This window comes from Schistocerca americana, chromosome 6 (genome assembly GCF_021461395.2).
Source record: "Schistocerca americana isolate TAMUIC-IGC-003095 chromosome 6, iqSchAmer2.1, whole genome shotgun sequence".
Taxonomy (NCBI): Eukaryota; Metazoa; Arthropoda; class Insecta; order Orthoptera; family Acrididae; genus Schistocerca; species Schistocerca americana.
The window spans coordinates 80,925,007-80,946,982 of NC_060124.1; the positions used below are offsets into that span (position 1 = coordinate 80,925,007).

A 21,976-nucleotide genomic window follows, 5' to 3' on the forward strand; every position below is an offset into this window, starting at 1 on the left:
AGTGGTTTTCTTTTCTCCAAAGGTCTCTTTAATTTTCCTGTAGGCAGTATCTATCTTACCCCTAGTGGTATATGCCTATACATCCTTACAATTGTCCTCTAGCCATCCCAGCTTAGCTGTTCTACACTTCCAGTCTATCTCATTTTTGAGAAGTTTGTATTCCTTTTTGCCTTTTTGATTTCCAGCGTTTTTATATTTTCTTCTTTCATCAATTAAATGCATCTCCTATATTATCCAAGGATTTCTACTGTGCCTTGTATTTTTACCTATTTCAACCCTCAACTGCCTTCACTGTTTGATCTCTCAAAGCTGCACATTTGTCTTCTACTATATTCCTTTCCCCAGTTATAGTTATCTGTTGCCTACTGTTCCCCCCTGAAACTCTCAACAACCTCTGGTTCTTTCGTCCTATCTAGGTCCCATCTCCTTAATTTCCTTCCTTCTTGCAATTTCTTTAGTTTTAATCTACAGTTTGTAACCAATAAATTGTGGCCAGTCCACATCTGCCCATGGAAATGTCTTAATATTTAAAATCTAGTTCAGATATCAGTCTTACTATTATATAATGAATCTGAAACCGTCCAGTTAATATAGCATTGACTTAACCCACATTCATGATAGTTCTCCTACGGGATTGAACATGATGGATGTAGAAGGGGCAGTGAAATGAAAATGAGACAGATGGAAAAAGTAGGTAAACTGTTCATTATTCCAGAAGTAATTTTCTTTGTCCAAAGCAAATTGACGACCATGAGTATCTTTCTTCAGGGCTCCAAAAATATGAAAATCGCATGTGGAAAGATCGGCACAGAATGGAGGAAGTGTAATAAGTGCTTCCCAGTGAAACTTCTGCAGGATAGTGTAAACAACCTTGGCAATGTGTGGCCGGCCATTATCCTGCACCAGAATGATGTCATTCATCAACATTCCTGTGCGTTTGGACTTGATGGCACACTTCAGTTTTTGCAAAGTGTCCACATACTACAGTGCATTAATCGTGGGACCATGTTGCAGAAAGACAATGAGCAGTGGCCCCCACGTAGTCAGAGAGAGAGGTCATCATGGCTTTCCCAGAGCTGGCATCAATTGTTGGTGGGGGTGAATCCATGCACTTCCTTTGTTGACTCTGACACTTAATCTCCAGCTCAAATTGGTGATACCACATTTCATCTCCTGCAAAACTACGAGATGGGAAACAATATTCATTGTGATACCATTCCAGGTGCTGCAGTGATGTTGACATTCTGTTCAACTTGGGCTCCTCCATCAGGCTCCATCGACTGCATACAAATTTTGTGGAACTTCAGGTGCTCTACCATGATGGTGTGAGCAGTACCATGACTGACGCCCAACATGAGCCAAATGTCTTCCACCATCCATCATTACATCATTACTGATGGTATTATCCACCACAAAAATGACAGAAGGAAATAATGACACTGTGAGCCTGTCTAGATCAATTGCTGTCTTTCGGTGACATCAGACTTTCAGGAAATCATTTATTCCATGCAAACACATGGGGATGTGACATACTGTGTTGGCCATACACAGCAGATGTTTGGACATGAATTTCGCCTTCTGACACTCCTTCCTCAGTCAAAAACAACACTTCACCTCAATGTTCCTTTTTATGTCCTCCAAAGTGAAGCCAGATTCATACATGACTCACTAACCTCACATAGCTCATCTGAGAAACAAATGGCACTGTGATAAACGTTTGCACTGTTGCTTCCCAATTTCTAACAGGGGTCACTTCTTTGCATACACGTGCCTGTGTTAACATCATTTGTGCCATGCTCAATATACAGTTTCTCGTTTTCATCTGACTGCCTCGTGTATTATTCTGTGGGGTTTTTGATACTGATTACATTTTTATAAAATTGCTGCTTGTATTTAGTTACCAATCCTGTGTTACTTGTAATCATACTGATTATGCATTTGATTTTTATTACAGGGGACCAATCAAGCGTATGACAGAATATACGCTCCCATATGATCACTACCTAATGTTTTATTTCTGGCCAGGTCCTTGGGAGAACATGACAAGTGGGCAGTGTGACACACTCTGCAGATTTACGTGAGTTTCCTACCTATTGCATTTAAACCTCATTACCTTCACCATGTGTACTGTATTACATAATTTTTAGTTTTATTGAGGATACTTCTGCTATTACTAGCTTTTCCCCCTATGCTGTTCCTTTTCAGATAGACATGGGTAGAATGATTTTCTGGTAGCCTCTGTACAAGTTCTATCTCTTGGTTTTCTCATCATGGTCATTTCGTGAGGCTAATGTGGGAGAAAGTAATACATTGCCTGACTGCTCAGAATGTACACTCTCAAAATTTTACCAGTTAACTTCTCCATGATTCACAACATCTCTCTTGTAGCGGCTTCCACTGGAGTGTGTCGAACATCTCTGTAATGGTCTTTTGCTGTTGATCCTTTGAAAATTGCACTACTACAGTGTTCAGAAGAATTAGGGGCACACATGTATCAATGTCCAGTATGTTAAATCTATTTTTATATAGGCAGCCTGTGGTTTTATTGCGTGTACTGAGATTTTCATTTTCAGTGTAGACAACTATAAAAATCATTCACTATGTATTGTCCGTGTTGTGCATTACAATGTCAGGTGACCCCTTAACGGAAGTGAGTATTATGTTCCAGTATATTCTATCAAGGTACGCAGATGACAGTGGTTATTTGTGGCTGTTGTATTTAACCAAGCACGTGCATTGTGACATCTTAATGCAGTGGAAATTGCAAGTATGGTCCGTTTGACCCAGAAAGAATGGAGTTTAGACTGCGTTGCTGCAAATGACAATGCCTCTCCATGTGTCATCCAAAGGTTGTGGACATGCTACAGGTAGACAGGTCAGTATACAAGGTGAGTTGGACAATATGGCTGACACATTACAACCCCAAGTGAAGACTGACATCTGACCATCTCTGCCTTGCGGCATCTTACAAACACTGCCCAAGCACTCAAAGACAATCTCGGAAGGGCCGCTGGACACACTGTGTCTGATCGGAATGTAATGTACGTGTTATGGGAAGGACCATACAACCCAGTTGACCTGTTGGAGTATCCCAGTTGACAAGACCGGAGCTTGCAGCTCGCCTTCATGTCTGACATTCCAGTGTCACCTGGCAACTTTGTCACTGATGAAACTTGTTACTAAGATGAGTCCAGATATCCTATGATACAAGGTGGTGGCTGTGTTTATGTGTGGATACCCATGTTGAGTGGTACTTGTCAAAAGTTGTCCAGAAAACTGACAGATTTCCAAAGTTCTTCACTGTGGAGAGGCTTCAGTGTTGATAGCCATACAGATATTGTCCTCGCCCAGTCACCGTACCGCCAGGCACTCGTGTGTATGTGGGACATGTTTGACAGACTTGTTTGTGGTCGCCCTCTTCCATCACACACTCTCCAAAAACTTTGATGAGCTGTCATTGAAGAATGGGAATGGATACCACAGGGTGACATCCATAGACTTCCTTAGAGCGTCTCATTTAGGTGCCAAGCAGTGATAAATACTCATGGAAGAAAGGGCATACACATTATTAAAGCTCTGAGTCCAATGGAAAGCACTCACAATGTTGGGATGGATAATAGCTTCCACTTTATTTTCAACACTGTTGAACGTTTCAGTTCTTTTTATGTAAGTGATCAAGATTTAAAGTGTTTTGTTGTGTACTTAATTTTTGAAAGATAAAGTTATAATTTGGTAACATACCGAACCTTCAGTTATTGTTCTCTGAAGTATGGAAGATGCCCAAAGTCATGTTCCCGTAATTCTTCTGAGCAGTGTATTTGCTATTAACTCTTGATTGGTTGTATCATTTTTCATAACAGGAGCGGTCGCTTGGCGTACTTTACACACCTCTAAAGAATAGCTGTCTTTCTGTTACCAAGGTAAACGTGTGAGGAAAATCAGTTTAATTTTAGTTAATTAGATAATGGTAAAATATTAAAATATAAAATAAACCTGCATTATATGGGCTAAATCACTGTTTAATTAAATGATGATAAAATGAACTTTGATTGTATATCTCTGTTGCCAGGTACAAGTGTTAGCCCATAGTAATGATCAACTCAAAACACTGAATAGCGTGGTTGCGTCAGAGCCCTGCCAACTGTTTATTTGAGTACTAATTATCTCGTAGAGAAAGGTCTCATTGTGGGATTATGCTTCTAGGTCGGAAACTGGGTCTCTCTCTCTCTCTCTCTCTCTCTCTCTCTCTCTCTCTCTCTCTCTCTCTCTCCCCCCCCCCCCCTCTCTCTCTCCCCCCGCCACATATCGTAATATTTTTCTCACTTGAACGTAGGCCAATGCAATTTATCGCTATGTTAGTGGAAGCATCAGTGAAGGAATAGGTACAATCTCACAATTGTGAAACAACAGTAGGATGAGACAAGACAGTGTTGTTTGTGAATGGTGTACATTTACATAGGTGCATCTGCTCGAGAGTTATTCCAACCTGGTAAGGATGTCATATTGATCAACAGTACTCAGATGAAAGAGGCTTTTGTAAGTATCTTGTTTCCTGGATTAATTATATTTTCTTAAGAATGGCTCAATTTGCCTTTCCTACTACAGGATGTGGAAAATGAAACTGGCCTGAAAAATTTTTACAATAAAATTAATGTGGGATTAATCATTGTTAATGACCGGAACAGTTTTTGTTTTCTACAGGGCCTGTTCTGTGCCATTTTGTGAATAAGTTTTGCATTGCAGATTTGCTGAAGGTTTTGTCAAAACATTTCCAGTCTTAAACTTTTGGGGTGAATAGTCCTGCACATGATTTCCCTGAATTGTGCTTAACATAACACTTGACGATGAAAACTGGTCACTGTAAACAGTAAAGGCCCCACAACACACACTCAGTAAAGTCCTGACATAACCTTTACATTTCTCAATTTTGTTTCTATTAGAACTGTGTCAAGTGCTGTCTGCAATGAAATATTGAGTGCAGCACAAATATGGTCCAATTTTATTTACTAAGGAACAACACAGAACTGTATGAAATGCCTTGCCGAAGTCAAGGAACACGCCATCAACTGAGCACCTTTTTGCCTATGGCATTCTGAAACTCCTGGATGAACAGTGTGAGCTGTTTTTAGAAAGATATGTTTTTGCAGCCCGTGTTGCTTTTATGGTGGTTTTTTTCATTCTCCAAAAGGTCATGATACGTGAGCATAAAACAGTGATATAAGCCTATAAAATTGAGTGTTTGTCCTATGACCCTTCTTAAAAATGGGAGGGACCTGCACTTTCTTCCATTCACCAGGTCTCATTTGCTGCCCAAGTAACCTATGATAAATTACTGCCAGAACAGGAACAATTTCTTTTAATTTCTTCTTGTACAACCTCACAGATATCACATTCAGCCCAGGTGCCTTTTGCATTCTTCTTGTACAACCTCACAGGTACCACATTCGGTCCAGGTGCCTTTCCACTGCTGAACAATTTTAGTTGATTTTCTATTCTGCAACCACTTACCTAGTATTTTGGTGTTTGTGTGATGACTGAAATTCATTTGATGTTCAGTCTTCTATGGTGGAACAGTTTTGATAGACCAAATTCAGTATTTAGGCTTTCTCTGTGGTTTCAGTTTCAGTGCTGGTATGGTCTCAGTGAGACTCAAGAGATTTCCATCCACTTGACTACAGGCCCTACACAATTCCACAACCACATAAGGAGTTTTAATCATATCAGTTGGCTAAATCCTACTTTTAAATTAACTGAATGCTTCTCACATTGCTGTCCTTTGACTCAGTTTTGTTTTAATCAGCTTTCATTTGTCAGTTAGTCTTTGCTAAAATCTAGGATTGAGCTCACTGTGCTTTACTAACAACTTTGAACATGGCTGTTGGACCACAGTGAGTCTTTTTCATAACTCCCAACCTTGTTTGGAACATTATGCTCTAAGGAATATTGTATAATGCTCTTTAAATTTATATATTTGTGCTACAAATCTTCATCCCTAGAGCTAAATATTTGATGTCTAGTTCCATTTCTGTCCATTCACTCTTGCTAAGCAAAAATATTTTTCTACTTTCATTAAATTTCTTCTAACAACCTTAGTCATTGATTCTTCACTCTGACCTCCTCCATTGAACCTTCTTGTCAGGTCAGTTTTGAATCCTCCTCCTCCTCCATGGTGCATATGTCATCTAGAGATCCATTTGGACCTTTCCATCAGACCAAAGAAAATGATATGTCCCTCTGCATTTTGCCATTTGTTTCTCTCACTTCTTGGCAGACTTCCTGGTTCAACAGTTACGTATACTGATCGCTCACATTGAATGTACCCTACACATTCTGGGGTCCATGAATGACACTTACTACCATCCAAATGTTGTGTTATTACTTCAGAATTAGTACCAGTATCAGAGTCCTCCTTTATACTTTCACATTTGCAAAAATTTCCTAATCTGATGGCTCTTAAGTAGCCTGCAGGCCCTGAGGTAGTGCTACCCTTGGAAAGTGTTAGTTTTGACCATACACAGTCTTCTTCCTCCTCTCCACAATATTGTTGCCTTGATTGTATTCCTCTGGACACAGGACTCCAGGAAATGATGCAGCAGACCTGGTAGCAAAAGAAGTTATAAAGGTGGAAAGCCTGCAGAAGGGAGTACTTTTACCACCTTGCAGTCAACACTGCTTCAGCTTTTAGAAGGTTGGAACAAAGTATAGTTCATTGTGGCCACTACAGACAAGTTCACAACCACAATGTAATCTTCCCTTTACCTCTCTTGAGCAGAATCTACTATCCTTTGCCAACAACACACAAGCTGTAGCTGGTTTACTCACAGTCCTATCGTTGAGCAATAGATTCTCCTCGGTTGTTGTGGCGTCTCTGTCAGTGTCCCATATCCTGTTTGTGCCCCAACTTTGCTGCTTTGTTGCAAACGCTGAAGCTTGACAACTGTCTCTACAGTTAGGCACTGACATCCAAGAAACAGATCTCTGATTTTAAGTTTTGTTCCAGAGAGTATTTTGTGTATGCTCATTTAAAGTGTGTCATCCTGGTGTCATCTCTCTCTTCCTATACTGTGATGTGAACATTCAACCAGTATTCTGGGGGGGGGGGGGGGGGGCGGGCGCTATGGGAAGGGTCTCTGTCTGGTTTAGGCCAGCTCACCTCTCCGTTGTTTTTTTTTTTTTTTTTTTTTTTTTTTTTTTTTCTGTCCTCTACATTTTCCCTGGCTCTGCCTCAGATGCTTCTTCAAAGGTCAAATTGGTAGTCTGTCTTCCTCTTCTCATAAGAACCTTAAGGCTACAGTTATTAAATGAATGACCTCGATGTTGAGCCTCTTTCAACCCCACCCATGCCAAAAAATTCATTCACTCATGATTAGAGCTAGTCATCTGCATTTCTCCTGGCACATAATACTTTGATCCCATAGGTTAGCCACTTACATTTTTGGTTCACTGTAATTATTCCTGTCGGCCGGTGTGGTCGAGTGGTTCTAGGCGCTTCAGTCTGGAACCGTGCGACCACTACGGTCGCAGGTTCGAATCCTACCTCGGGCATGGATGTGTGTGATATCCTTAGGTTAGTTAGGTTTAAGTAGTTCTAAGTTCTAGGGGACTGATGACCTCAGATGTTAAGTCCCATAGCGCTCAGAGCCATTTGAACCATTTTTAATTATTCCTGAGTTTTTGTAAAGACCATTTTTATGGTAGAATTAAATTTTTCTATTACTATGTTTCCTTGGCAAATGGCTTCCCATTGCTCACAGAGCATAAATCTCTCAGAACAGTGTGATCAAGTAGTCATTACTGTGAAAGTGTACGTTCCCATCTTAACTAAAGCTGGTAGGAGATGCTTTGCTGCTATCACTTAACCATCATGTGATGAGAAACCATTTACGAGGGCCGTTCAGAAAGTAACCTCCGGTTGATTTAAAAAAATACACCAAGTTAAATAAAAATATTTTAATATATACATCTTACAACTACATCTTTGCACTATTTTTCTACATAGTCTCCATAGCGATTGAGGCACTTATCGTATCTCTTCACAAGCTTTGAAATTCCTTCTGCATAAAAATCACCCACTTGTGCCTGGAGCCAGCCTGTGACCGCATCTTTGAGCTCTTCGTCGTCATCAAACCGCTGTGACCCGAGCCATTTCTTCAAATGCATGAAGAGGTGATAATCACTTGGCGCCAGGTCTGGGCTGTAAGGTGGATGGTTGATAACGTCCCACTTGAAGGACTCAAGAAGGGCCGTTGTTCTGCGAGCAGAGTGAGGACGGGCGTTATCGTGCAAAAAAACGATACCGGAAGTCAGCATACCACGGCGTTTGTTCTGTATAGCCCGTCGTAACTTTTTTATTGTTTCACAGTACACGTCTTGATTAATGGTCGTACCACGTTCCATGAATTCAACCAACAACACCCCTTTGGCATCCCAAAACACCGTTGCCATCAGTTTTCTGGCAGAAAAATCTTGCGAGGCTTTTCTTGGTTTGGTAGGCGAATTTGAATGTGCCCACATCTTTGATTGTTCTTTTGTCTCAGGGTTCACGTACTTAATCCAGGTTTCGTCACCGGTCACGATTCTGTTTAACAATGGTTCTCCTTCGTCCTCATAACGTGACAGAAAGCCTAATGCAGAGGCCATTCTTTGAGTTTTGTGGTGGTCGGTAAGAATTTTGGGCACCCATCATGCACAGAACTTACGGTAACCCAATCTTGCTGTCACTATCTCGTACAAGAGAGTCTTAGAAATCTGTGGAAAACCAGTAGACAACTCCGACATTGAGAAACGTCGATTTTCACGAACTTTTGCATCAACTGTCTGAACGAGTTAGTCAGTCACCAATGATGGTCTACCACTCCTCTCTTCATCATGAACGTTTTCTCGTCCACTTTTAAATAAACGTACCCATTCACGGACAACTCCTTCACTCATAACTCTTGGTCCGTACACGGCACAAAGCTCACGATGAATAGCTGCTGCAGAATATCCTTTGGCTGTAAAAAACCTTATGACAGCACGCACTTCACATTTGGCGGGGTTTTCTATTGCAGCACACATTTCAAACTGCCACAAAAACTAAACTAGCGCAGGTACGACGTTCGCTCGACCACGGCTTGATGCCGACTGACCTGTTGAGTGCGTGAACGCACAGATGGCGTCGCTACTCCCCCCACAACCAGCACTGTGACCAATCGGAGGTTACTTTCTGAACCGCCCTCGTATTATGGTGGTCACACATATTTCATTAACCCTTTGACTGCTGGAGGCGCACAATCCGCTTGGCACGCTGAGGCGCTGCAGCCTGCACTGTCATCCGTATACCTGCGCTAATGTGGCTTACCCTCGAGCTGCTGCCTGGGGCGGAGTGCCCCTCGCTGCCCCATGCGCCCTGTGCTGAATATTTCTGCAGTGACTGAGACTCCACGCGAAATATTGTGTCCTCTCACGGCTGATACAGAATACTCGTAAATGCTCTCACTACGTAGTTCCCCTGCAGGTGAATTGCTACAGAATCAAACAGTCTCATAAAAACTATTTTCTGGCACCAAGAACGATATCTTGCTTGTAGTTTTCTTGCACTATTTTTGTAGATTATGCCGAAAGTGACGTGATTCGTTAGCATTACATGAATAGTTTTCTTGTTCTTTCTTGGATACCCGTTTATAATGTCTGCATTTATCTATGCGTTCCTCACCATACTAACTCAAGAACGAATAAAATAAGCCATAGATTATAGATTACTGTACGTTATTTTTGTTGTTCAGAACATCGTATTACGTCGTTTATAGGAGAAAGCAACAGACAGATCATCTTTCATATCGCACTAAAACATCGGAATTTACTGCGAGCAACGGTAAGAACAATTTTACTGCACGTCGTTAAATTTGTATTCTGGTGTGATAAGAAATTTCACATGGCCTATTGTTTGTATCGCTGAATTGCCCGAATATTTGTTGCGCTTTGCAATTACCCGATTATGCATAATTTTGTTTCTTTGACGAAATTTGTACAATACTTGTGATTGTTGCACATAAGTATTCAACAGATTTTCCAATATTTGAAAGCTGTGAAATCTCTGTCTTTTTGTTAGAGCATTAAATTCACTTATGGAGAAAATTCAAAGTCATCAACTGTAAATTTAGGTGTTACTTTTACACTTTGTGAATATGTTTTCCATCCTTCTTTTTGATCCGGGCTTTGGACCGGCACTGGCGAAGTTAAAAAGATTTTTATTTTGTTTTTCCCTTTTTATAATTTTTTTTTTCATTTTCAAAGTTTTTTTGTAATAGCATTATTGTATTCGTTGTATGCTGCAATTAGTAATTCTGTTTTGTGTGGTATTTTTCAAAACAGGGTATGGCACACAATGGTAGATTTTATACCAAATCTACTCCGTTTCGATGGAATGAATTGTCTGAAAGATAAGTGTCCTTTGAATAATAAGAAACTTTCATCAATGCAAAGTTTCTGATGCACAACGGAAAGCTGTACGAACTTTATTGACAATGTTCCTTATTTTGAATAATCTGTCTCCTATAGTATTGGCAGAGTTGTCACTGAAATTTAACCTTCTCATAAGTAACAAGAAGCGGTCTCTTGACATGAGTTCACTAAAAATTGGCGTATTTAGAACAACATCTCTGGTCAAGTATTCGCTAATATTCAGTTTTTTCACGCTAGGCATCAGAAGACAAACAGCTACGAAACAATACATTTCTTCATATCCAGTATCTTTCCACTTTGAGATTCGAGAATGCACTGATTCGGGAGTATTCTCCTTGGTGAATAAATAAAACAGATTCATTTCGTCAGCTATATATTTCATCAGTTCTTGTGTAAAGAATAACATGAAAACTGACAGAATACTTGACTCATCCCCTATTCGACACGCGTGTCCCGACAGCGTATCATCAAATGTGTGATTAACTGGCTGAAAGTCATTTTCTTTCCAGTTAAATATATAACTAAGACGTGCTTTCTTCGTAGGCATTTCACTATCACTTTCTTATTCTTCAGATTCAGAACAACTAACATATCTTGTTGTAACATGACACTGCTTTGACACCCCTGCTGACGTGGACGGTTTGTGAGCAGAGCTTTCGGACTCTGTGGAAGAGCTGTAACTTTCGTCAAAATCAAGTAGTTCACCCTCACTGTCGCTCCTTGTAAGAATCTCCATGATTTCTTCCTCAGTGCAACCACGACGTCTCGCCATTTTCCTTGTAAAATACAAGACGCGAAGAACACTGATGTAAATTCCGATGAACAGTGAACTGTAATGCGAAGCCTAGGCTCACAACAGACAAGCTAGTGGCCAGAATGCGAGAGGCTACTGAGACATGGGACGGGAAGTTCGCTGTCCGTGTTATCTCGTCATCAGCACTCAGGTAGCAGCGCTCAGGGGCCAGCAAGCGGGTGCGACTTAACTCGTCAACAGCACGTAGGGGAAAACCGGCGGCCGCGACTATACTCGTCATTAGCACCCAGGGAGTGGCACGCAGCATGACGAGTAAACTCGTCAACAGCAGTCAAAGGGTTAAAGACAGTTGGATTTCACAATAAATTATCAGTTACTGTTGCACTATGATCTTCTGTTTTTGTTAGGGATACTGTGGCTTCGCAGTTGCTTCTATTATGTCAGCTAGTACCCTCCCTAAGGTCCCATTTTGTATATGCTGTCACAATTCCAAACCCATGTTTCCCCATCTATTGCTAAGTTACACCACTCAGAGTTGTTCGGTACATTACTTTCTTAAGTCAGACACCTGGCACTCCATTGACATTTTGTGTACACTGCCTGACCAAAAGAGAGAGAGAGAGAGAGAGAGAGAGAGAGAGAGAGAGAGAGAGACAACAGCAGCAGCTCCCAGCAAGGGATGAGGAAAGGAATTGGAACTCAACTGGTTGAGAGGGAATGTGATGTTTCAGTAATTAGGAAAATTGAGTCAAATTTACAAAGAACATAGCAGTATGATCCCACTTATCATTATGATGTTACAACCTGTAGCATAGATAGATGCACTGATTTTGTTTTAAAGAGTTTTTCTACTGAGGCAAGCAGGTACACAACTATATCTAGGGATCTTGTTGGCCACAGGAGTACCTCAACATTATGTAGATAGTTCATAGAGGTACATACCACACGGGATGAGCATCGTCCTCTTGAAAAATGGCACCACAGTACAGTTGCACAAGAATGTCCATGATGTGCCTTTGCATCATCAGAGTTTGCTCAATCACTACTAGCCATGATCTCGAGTCATACGTGTTCGCTCTCTACACCGTGATACCAGAAGTAACACTGCTGTGCCCCTCATTGGAAGAACATGACCTCTGCTCAGGTTGCCACCAATGATGCTCATCAGGGATTGCCCAGAACTGCATTAATCACTGAACACAACGTGATGCTATTTGTCAACAGTCTATGCTTCCCAGTGACTGTGACACTGCAAACGCAGCTGTTTGTGTTGAGGCGTTAACAGCACCTCGTGCATTGGATGGTAATTCCCCAGTCCAGTTGTTGCTAGTCTCAGACCAATGGTGTGGGATGGCACAGGATATAGAAGTTAGCCAATTACTTAATCTCAGATGGGAGACACATTTGTGAATGTTTATGATGTGTTTTAGTTTACATAAATACAGTGATGCTCCCTTCCGTTCACACGTGGTTGACCAGAAGATTGATGATGAGTAGACCTACTCTTATGTCCCCAGCATTCCAGCGTAAAGCCACATGTCACATCTGAATGACCCACAGATATCGATTTCGCAGAATTTTCCCTGCTGTACAAATGGAGAACCACAGAGAGGCCCCTCTCAGAATCTCTCGGGTGCTGATAGTGCTGTCTCACAATGGTAAAAGGCATCATGTCCTTCAAAATGATCACTCAACATCTGACTCCACGTTTCCATTGCATTCTACCTTGCCTGGTAACATCAACAGACATGAACACCACTAATGCATTTTTGGAGCCATTCCACCAGTCAAAGAGAATTACAACTCTGATCATATACATATGTCGCTGAAATGTACATGTACTTACGTACATTTACATCTGACCGTGTCTGCTGTGTGCTTAACTTTTTTTTTTTTCAGTCTTGCAGTGTATTCAAATTGTTTCAAGTAACAGCAGCAATGGAAATTCATCAATGGAATAACACATAAAATGAAGATGAGACAACCACTTGCCTTCAGCTGACTGATGTGTGATGCTGAGCCACATGCAACAGAAAACATTTCAACAAGCTTTCAAGCACTTGCCCTTTCTCTAGGATTAGTTCACACATTCGCACAACGCAAAATGTACACCAGTAGCCACAAAGAGACTTATTGATTATCAGTTAATGTTGTTAGGAAAGCCCTTATACAGTAAATACTTTTTGTGAATTGAAAATGGAGGGTGAAGAAAGGAAAGAAAAGAGGAGGTATTACTGATGTCAGCTGCATTGGGACATTACATGCAATCAGCACTGATGAATGAAAACGTGTACCGAATCGGGATTCGAATCCAGTATCTCCTGCTTACTAGGCATGTGCGTTAACCACTGCTTCGTCCAGGACACAGTGTTATTGCAACTGTGTGGACTATCTCAGCACATCTCGGGGCTAACCCACATTCCCACCAAGTGCCACCTATCCATAGTCCCTGTCCATTTCCGCCGTGCCCACTAATCTGAGATTCCCACAGGAGGTTGGATGTACTTGTGCATCTCCACTGTAGAAGGTGGATCCATCTAGGCGAGTCAATTATATGAATGTGTGGTGTCTGTTCTTTCTTACATGTCTGAAAGAACAGACATCACACGGAATCTGCTGTTGTGATACATTATATTAAATTCATGGAGGGGGGGGGGGGGGGGTGGGGATTACTGATGTCAGCTGCATCAGGACATTAAGTGGAATCAGCGGCAACGAGTGAAAATGTGTACCGGACCAGGTTTCGAAGCCAGAATCTACTGCTTACTAGGTAGGTGCCATCCGGGACAGTGTTACCGTAACTGCCCGTGCTATCTCGGCACGCCTCGTGGCCAACCGAAAGACCAGACACCTTACAGACATAACTGATTCATCTAGAGGGGCAAAGGACCCACCTGCTTCAGTGCGGACGTGCAAGTACCTCCGACCTTCTACAGGAATTTGAGTAGTGAGCATGGAGAAAATGGGCAGGGACTGTGGATAGGTGGCACTTGGTGTGAATGTGGATCAACCGTGAGGCATACCGAGATCGTCTGCACAGTTCCAATAACACTGTGCCCTGGATGGCACAGTGGTTAGCGCACGTGCCTTGTAAGCAAGCGATCCCAAGTTTGAATCCTGGTCTGGTACACATTTTTGCTTGTCGCCGCATAATGTCCCAATGCTGTTTGCTGTTCACATCAGTAATCCCTTCGGGTTTTTTTTTTTTTTTTTTTTTTTTTTTTTTTTTTTTTTTTTTTTTTTTTTTTTGTACCACAGCTGTGGATTCCGTGTGGTGGCTGTTCTTTCGGGCATGTTTGAAAGAATAGACACCACACATTGATATAACTACTTTTGGATTAAAGGAGACTACTACACACAAAAACCCACATGTTGCCAGCTACACAATAAAAGGCTTGCTGTACAAGATAATATTTATTGTTTAGTTCTACTAGAAATGAGGTCACAATATCATACATTGCAGTCTCAATAGAGGAGCCTCTATGGAAGCTAGACTGAGCTGTTGTTAAAAGGTTATTCTCGGACAGATAATTCAGCATTCTATTGTAAGCTTCTTTCTCAAATATGGTAGGGAGGAGTGTTAGTTTGAGCTTGTCCAGTAAGCTGTAACTGTAGTTATGTATGATGTAGTCTGAATTACCCAATATGAACCGTCTGCATTCTGTTATCCATTGAATTAAAATGAAGAACAATCAAATTATATTGAAAAACGAACCTAGTGCAGCACACAGTCAAAGCTTCTGGCTGCCTCGTGTGTGTGTGTGTGTGTGTGTGTGTGTGTGTGTGTGTGTGTGTGTTTGTTTGTTTTGTGGGGGATGCATCAGAGAATTCTCTCCCCAACCCCCCCCCCCCACCCCCCCTCCCCACGTTCACATGCGCACGTTGTGTGTATTTCTATTGCGAGAGTATTTGTTTAACGATTAATTAAATTTTTATTCTTTTATTTTATCAGAATAGTGTTTGACACTTATATAACAGAGGAAACCTATGTGCATGTTTTTTTAAACTTTATTGTCTTACCTAAATATTATGTTACTGAAACTAAATATTTTTCAACAAACATTCCTGCATCAGCTCCCTAGTGCGAGCTTAAAATTACATTCTGATCACTGCAACAATTATAAAGCTAGCAGGAAATTTGAATTAAAATAAATTAACACAGTTACTTAATTTTCATTCCCTAGATAGATAAAAGATTTGTTAAGTTCTCTCTCTAAATTATTAACTATTATTTACTATAATACTGCAGTACATAGCTTTGTTCTCTTTGGAATGATGTCTGTTATCTCTGTCTGACCTTAATTACAGTAGCGTATCGATTGTCTGAAATAATTGCAGGTTGTGTGTGTTCGGAAAATCAGTTTATTTGCATACACTGCATACTTTTATGTACCAATTGACCGTTAAAAACTATATGTGTTTGTAACAGCTTAAATTTCTTTTATTATTACAAAAGCAAGCACAGTAGGAATGTATGTAGTACAGCCTAATAAACAGAAAATATGTAATACATATGTATTTTCAGCCAACAAGGCCTTGCACATGCGCGCGCACACGCGCACAAACGCAACTCATACACACGTGTCCACAGTCTCTGGCAGCTGAAGCCAATCTTACATGTATAGTACATATGTGTAGGATTAATACTTTTAAAAAAATCATTAATTTTGATCTTTTTAAGCAAGCCTATCCTCTGACGAGCAGCGAAGTGTCACACTTTTTTCAAAACACAAATCCGTTACTGGTTGCTTTCACCACTAGCATCAAACCATTACAAGACATTGCAGCATCAGCTTTATCAGTGACTAGTTTACAATTTCGCAGTCCTGCACAATTTGAAGCCCTGAATTTGCATCGTTGACACTCATCCATTCTTGAATGTCATCTACATCACATTCATGTCAATTGAGTTCTTTTTGCATATTGAACATTTCAGACATATTATTCTGTTTGTTAGTTACAATTAGACTTTGAGAACTTTCCACCATACCCAGAATTTTATTCCAGACTTTTTTCATATCGTGTTCCTTTGCATTGTCACATGCTACACTTGCGATCTAGGACGCTGCTTACAAATCAATATTTTTATGATTCCTTAACAGACTTTCTTCTCCCACACCTTCTCTTTCTAACAATAAATTGCATAACAGTTCTTTTCTGTAATACTGTTTAAAAGTCTCAATAATGCCTTGATCCATGGGCTATAATGAAGTGGTTATGTTAGGGGAAAGAAACGTCACTTTTATGAACTCGTCCATTTTGTTTAAGGTATCGCATGATTGGTGAGTTGGTGTGGTGTCAAGGAACAGTAATGTTTTCTCATTTTTGCCATTCTTTAAGTGATGAGTTTTTACAGCGAGTGCAAAACCTTCCATAAACCATTCTGTGAAAAATCATACTATCCATCCATACACTCTTTTGTAAGATTTAAAAAATATGCACCACGTGCACATTAAAGTGTTTGAAATAACTTTTTTTTTTTTTTTTTACCAGTAGCTAGCATAGGCAATCAGTGGTGATCCTTGCTTATTTTAAGACCACCTGCTGATAATTCACAACATTGAGCAGGAGTTTTTCTTGGCATAGCTTTCCAGTTCAGCCCAATTTTTTCAGCATTGTAAAAGATTCCAAGAGAATATTCCTCCCTCAATATGTACCTTAGTTTGATGTTGAAAGGCTCGGCAGATAATTTTTTTCTTCTTTTACTTGAAGCTCATGAGGGCCAGGTCTTGATTTACAACACTTTAATCTGTCCATGCTTGCTTTAAAATTTGACTACCCTCTAAGATTATCATTAAATTGAATTGTCATACGTAGAAAGGAACCAGAGATAGGTTCTCCTTATTATCTTTCACTTGTATACAGATTTCTGTGTGTGACAAACTTAACAGTTTTACAGCTCGTCAATCCATCAGTAGATCCAAGCTTAGATATAAAATTTGTGATGGTCATCTTTTGTCTTTTTATATCTGTAATTGTCACTTTATGAACTTAGTACTCATTAGATAACTTGGTTTCACTTTCACTTCTCTCTAACCTTGTATTACTGTTACAAGGTAATTGAATAGATATAAAATCTACTCACAAAGTGGGAGGTAAAAACAACACATATAAAGGTACTTAAAATTTGCAAACTTTCGGATTAAGTTGCGCCTCCTCTTGGCAGAAGGGTTGAAGGTGAGAATATGGGTGAAAGAAAAGGACTGGAAAGGTGGTTTAAGAAAGGGGATAGAGTTTGGAAAAGTTGCCCAGAGCCATGGGTCAGGGAAGACTTACCAGATGGAATGAGAAAGAAAGACTGATTGCTGGAGACTGCACTGGATGAGATTTGAAAACCTGAGAGCTTAGAGGTGGGGATAGGGTAATACATAAGGCAGAGACTACTGCCAAAACATCATGCACGAGTTAATAAGAGCAGAAAGCTAAGTATGTTGTATGGTATATAGGTGGGAGGGGAGGGGGTGCAAAGGACAGGGAGAAATTGACAGCTCAGAAAATAAAAGAAATAAACAACTAAAAGGGGCTGAAGAAAGTAATAGGTACTGGAAGAAATGGAGAGCCTGAAGAAATTAACATAAATTAAGGCAGGGTGGAAAGCAAGAACCAAGTACTTGTTGTAATGTCAGTTCCCATCTGCGGAGCTCCTAGAAACTGGTGGCCCGATGAAGAATCCAGATGGCACATGCAGTGAAACAGGCACCGAGGTCATGAATGTCATGTGGTAGGGCCTGGTCTGCAACAGGATATTGTTTATCAGTATACACCCTGTGCCTATGCCCCTTCATTCTAACAGATAACTTGGTAGTAGTCATGCCGATCTGAAAGCCCAAACAGTGTTCATCTAACAGCTGGTATATGGTGTGTCATTTCATAGGTGACTCTCTCTTTGATAGTATATGTTGTGCCAGCTACAGAGCTGGCATGGATGGTGGCAAGAGGGTGTACAGAGCAAATCTTATAGTGGGGACGATCACAGGAATAGAAGCCATAGGGTAGGGAAAAGAGTGCAAAAGGAGCATAGCAAGGACGTTGCGGGTATTGGAAGGGTGACAAAAAGCTATTCTAGGTGTGGTGGGCAAAATGTCGGACAGAATGGACCTTATTTCAAGGCATGATTTTAGAAAGTCATAGGCTTGTTGATTAATACATTTGAGATCAGGATAGTACTGAGTTAGAAGAGGTGTACTCCTGAGTTATTTTTTAGAGGGATCAGCAGTTAGAGGGTTGTATGTAATGGTCTAGGAAATTTCCTTTTCAACTAGGCTGATGGGGTAATTAGTGGGTTGGTTCATAAGTTCGTAGTGTTTTTGTTTTGCATGTTTATATTCCAGTTGCTAAGGGTTTATTTATTGATTGTCATTTTTATTTGTAATTAACTGTAGCTGTTTAAGGTTACATGTTATTTTGTCATTTGGAGACGACGAGTGGAGCTTTGGATGCTAGAAAGTAGAGGGTCAAGTGGAGAAACAGGAACATTTCCAACATATTCTTCTGTTTGAGTTTCATTGAAGGGTGACAGCAACAGAGGCAGCAAAGAACTTTTGTGTTGTGTGTGGAGGTAATGCAATTTGGCAGAGCAAATGGTTTTCTTGTTTTAAGGAGGATTGTTTCGACATTCCAGATTCTCCGTGTTCTGGAAGACTTTGAGGTTTGATGAAAATCACCTAAATGCATTAACCAACAATGGCCCACTTCAGTGTGCTCAAGAACTGGCAGATATGATGAACTGAGGTCATTACACCATCAGGCAACATTTTTGTCCAATGGGGAAGGTAGAAAAAATGACCATTCCTGTCCTGCATTGTTGTTAATGATGAAAAATAGTGCTGTTATGCTAACATCAGGAAAGGAAAGGAATGGTTGAGCCCAAACAAAATAACAACTTTCTGTATAAATACCTGTGCACATCTACAAAAAATAATGTTATGCATTTAGTGGGACAACGATGGTATGATATACTTCAGATTGCTTCTCTGAGATGTAACCATTGCTGCTGCTATCAGTTGACAACAACTGAGAGTCTTGCAGATGCAATCCAGGAACAACGATCAGGAAGATAGTGTGAAATATGCTACTCTGTGTTACTGCCCTCTTGGTTTTTGCTAGACGGCAAAAAAACACTATACAATGATACAATAGAAAATCAAGGATGGAATGTAACAATATTATGAAAAGGAAAGTTGCTACTCATCATTTAGCAGAGATGCTCAGTCACAGATAGGCACAACAAAAAGACTCTTAGGTGTCCTGGGTGGTTAGGTTTCTGGACTTAGGAAGCTTGTAAAAGATAAGAGTGCGGGGAGTGGTACTGTGCCCCCATAGAGGGAATCCCTGCTCTCGTAGACCAACACCTTCAACCTATTACCTGGAACCTACCCTCCTGGATAAAAGATACCAACCATCTCCTCCACCGACTCTCCACAGTTCCTGTCCCTTTACCACACGGTACCCTGCTCGTCCCTATTGATCCCGCCTCCCTGTACACTAACATTCCTAATGCCCATGGACTTACCGCTATTGAACATTACCTTTCCCAATCCCCAACGGATTCCAAACCAATCACCTCCTACCTAGTCGCCATGACCAATTGTATCCTCACCCACAATTACTTCCCCTTTGGAGGTATTACCTGCAAACAAATCCGGGGTATGGCTATGGGCACCTGCGTGGCTCCATCCTGTGCCAACCTATTTATGGGCCATGTAGAGGAATCCTTCCTAAAAACCCATAATCCTAAACCCCTCACCTGGTTCAGATTCATTGGTGACGTTTTTGCTACCTTGATTAAAGGTGAGGACATCCTATCCACATTGCTCCAGAACCCTAACAACTTATTCCCCATTTGCTTCACCTGGTCCTACTCAACCCATCAAGTCACCTTCCTAGATGATGTCCTCCACCTCAAAGATGGCTACATCAGTACCTTCATCCATATCAACCCTACTAACCACCAGAAATATCCCCACTTCGACAGCTGCCATCTGTTCCATACCAAGCAGTCCCTTCCGTACAGTCTAGCCATCCATAGTCGTTGCATTTGCATGCCTTATAATTCCTGTACTTGCCTCCCCTCCCCCGTGCGCGCAAAGTCCCCTGTCCGGCTACAATGACTGGAGCAATTGAATTACATTCTCCACTAGGGTTACGATTACCTCTTGTCCTGTCCTGAAATGAGAATTGTCCTGCCCACTATCCTTCCCACCCCTCTGACAATGGTATTCCGCCGTCCACCAAACCTACATGGCACACTCATCCATCCTTACAAAACCACTGCTCCCAATCCCTTACCTTATGGCTCATACCCCTGTAATAGACATAGATGCAAGACCTGCCACATACATCCTCCTACCGCCACATACTCCAGTCCGGTCACTAACATCACCTATCCCATCAAATGCAGGGCCACCTGTGAAACCAGTCATGTGGTCTGCAAGTTAAGCTGAAACCACTGTACTGCGTTTTACACAGGCATGACAACCAACAAGCTGTCTGTCCGCATGCGTGGCCACCGGCAAACTGTGGCCAAGAAACAAGTGGACCACCCTGTTGCTGAACATGCTGCCAAACATGATATCCTACATTTCAATGGCTGCTTCATAGCCTGTGTGTATGGATCCTTCCCACCAACACCAGCTTTCCTGAATTGTGCAGGTGGGAACTTTCCCTGCAATACATCCTATGTTCCCATAACCCTCCTGGACTCAATCTTTGTTAGTTACTGTCCTCACCCATCCAGCCTCTTCCATGTTCCAATTCCAGTATTACACAGCTGTCATTCCACCATCACACCCAGTCTTTTTATTTCTCTCCTTTTCCAGTACCCTCCCACCACCACCACCACCACCACCACCACCACCCTCCTGCCCTCTCTGTCTAACTTGCTGCACTGTCCACCACCCCTACCACACTATCCCTCCTCCTCTCCACCTCTCCACCCCAGCCTCCTCCTTACCCCCACCCAGTTGCCACTCCCATCAATTACTGGTGCTGCTGCTCGCAGTGTGGTTTCAGTTGCCTGAGACTGTGTGTGTGTGTGTGTGTGTGTGTGTGTGTGTGTGTGTGTGTGTGTGTTTTGTCTATTGTTGACAAAGGTCTTAACAGCCGAAAGCTTTAATTGTAAGTCTTTTTGTTGTGCCTATCTGCGATTCAGCATCTCTGCTGTATGGTGAATAGCAACTTTCCACTTCAAAAACACTATACTGGAGTTAGTTGGGAAGTGATAATGCACCCACCTTATTCACCTGATCTTGCACCCTCAGATGTTCACCTTTACTGATCTCTGTTGAACACTCTTCAAGGAACTTCTTTTACAGATGAAAATGCAATTGTAACATAGCTCGGTAAGTCCTTCACCTCAAAATCATGTGGTTTCTACAGTCGCGGAATTGAAAAGTTACCTCTGTGTTGGCAGACTCTCGTAAATAGTGAAGGAGAATACAGTATGTTATTGATGATTAAAGTCTCTGTTATGTATATCTGTTGTGTTCATTAAACTTATGGAGAAACATTACGAACTTCTGCACCAACCCACTATGTCCAACGAAGGCTAAGGTGATAATGGTGGCGAGTTGCTGTAAAAAGTCTGCATCTGAACGAATCTGTTTACTTCAAATGCTAAGTGTGTATCGGAGAGGACATTTGACATGGAAAGGATGGCAGCTGTCAAAATGTAAGTACTCCTGTTAATAGATCAAATGTGAACAGAAGTGTGTCGCTGACTGTCGATGAGAATGAGATCAATGTCAAGGAAAGTGGCATAGGATTCGGAATAAGACCATG

At 41.3% G+C, this 21,976-nt stretch overlaps 1 protein-coding gene across 1 annotated transcript in view; it reads left to right on the forward strand.

The window, feature by feature from the left end:
- The window catches only part of LOC124619556 (putative helicase MOV-10), a 343,693-nt gene that overhangs the window by 144,608 nt on the left and 177,109 nt on the right, over window positions 1-21,976 (forward strand). The window contains exon 8 of the mRNA XM_047146034.1: window positions 1,955-2,077. Coding sequence (XP_047001990.1) covers window positions 1,955-2,077 — 123 coding nt within the window. The remainder of the gene's footprint in view (window positions 1-1,954; window positions 2,078-21,976) is intronic.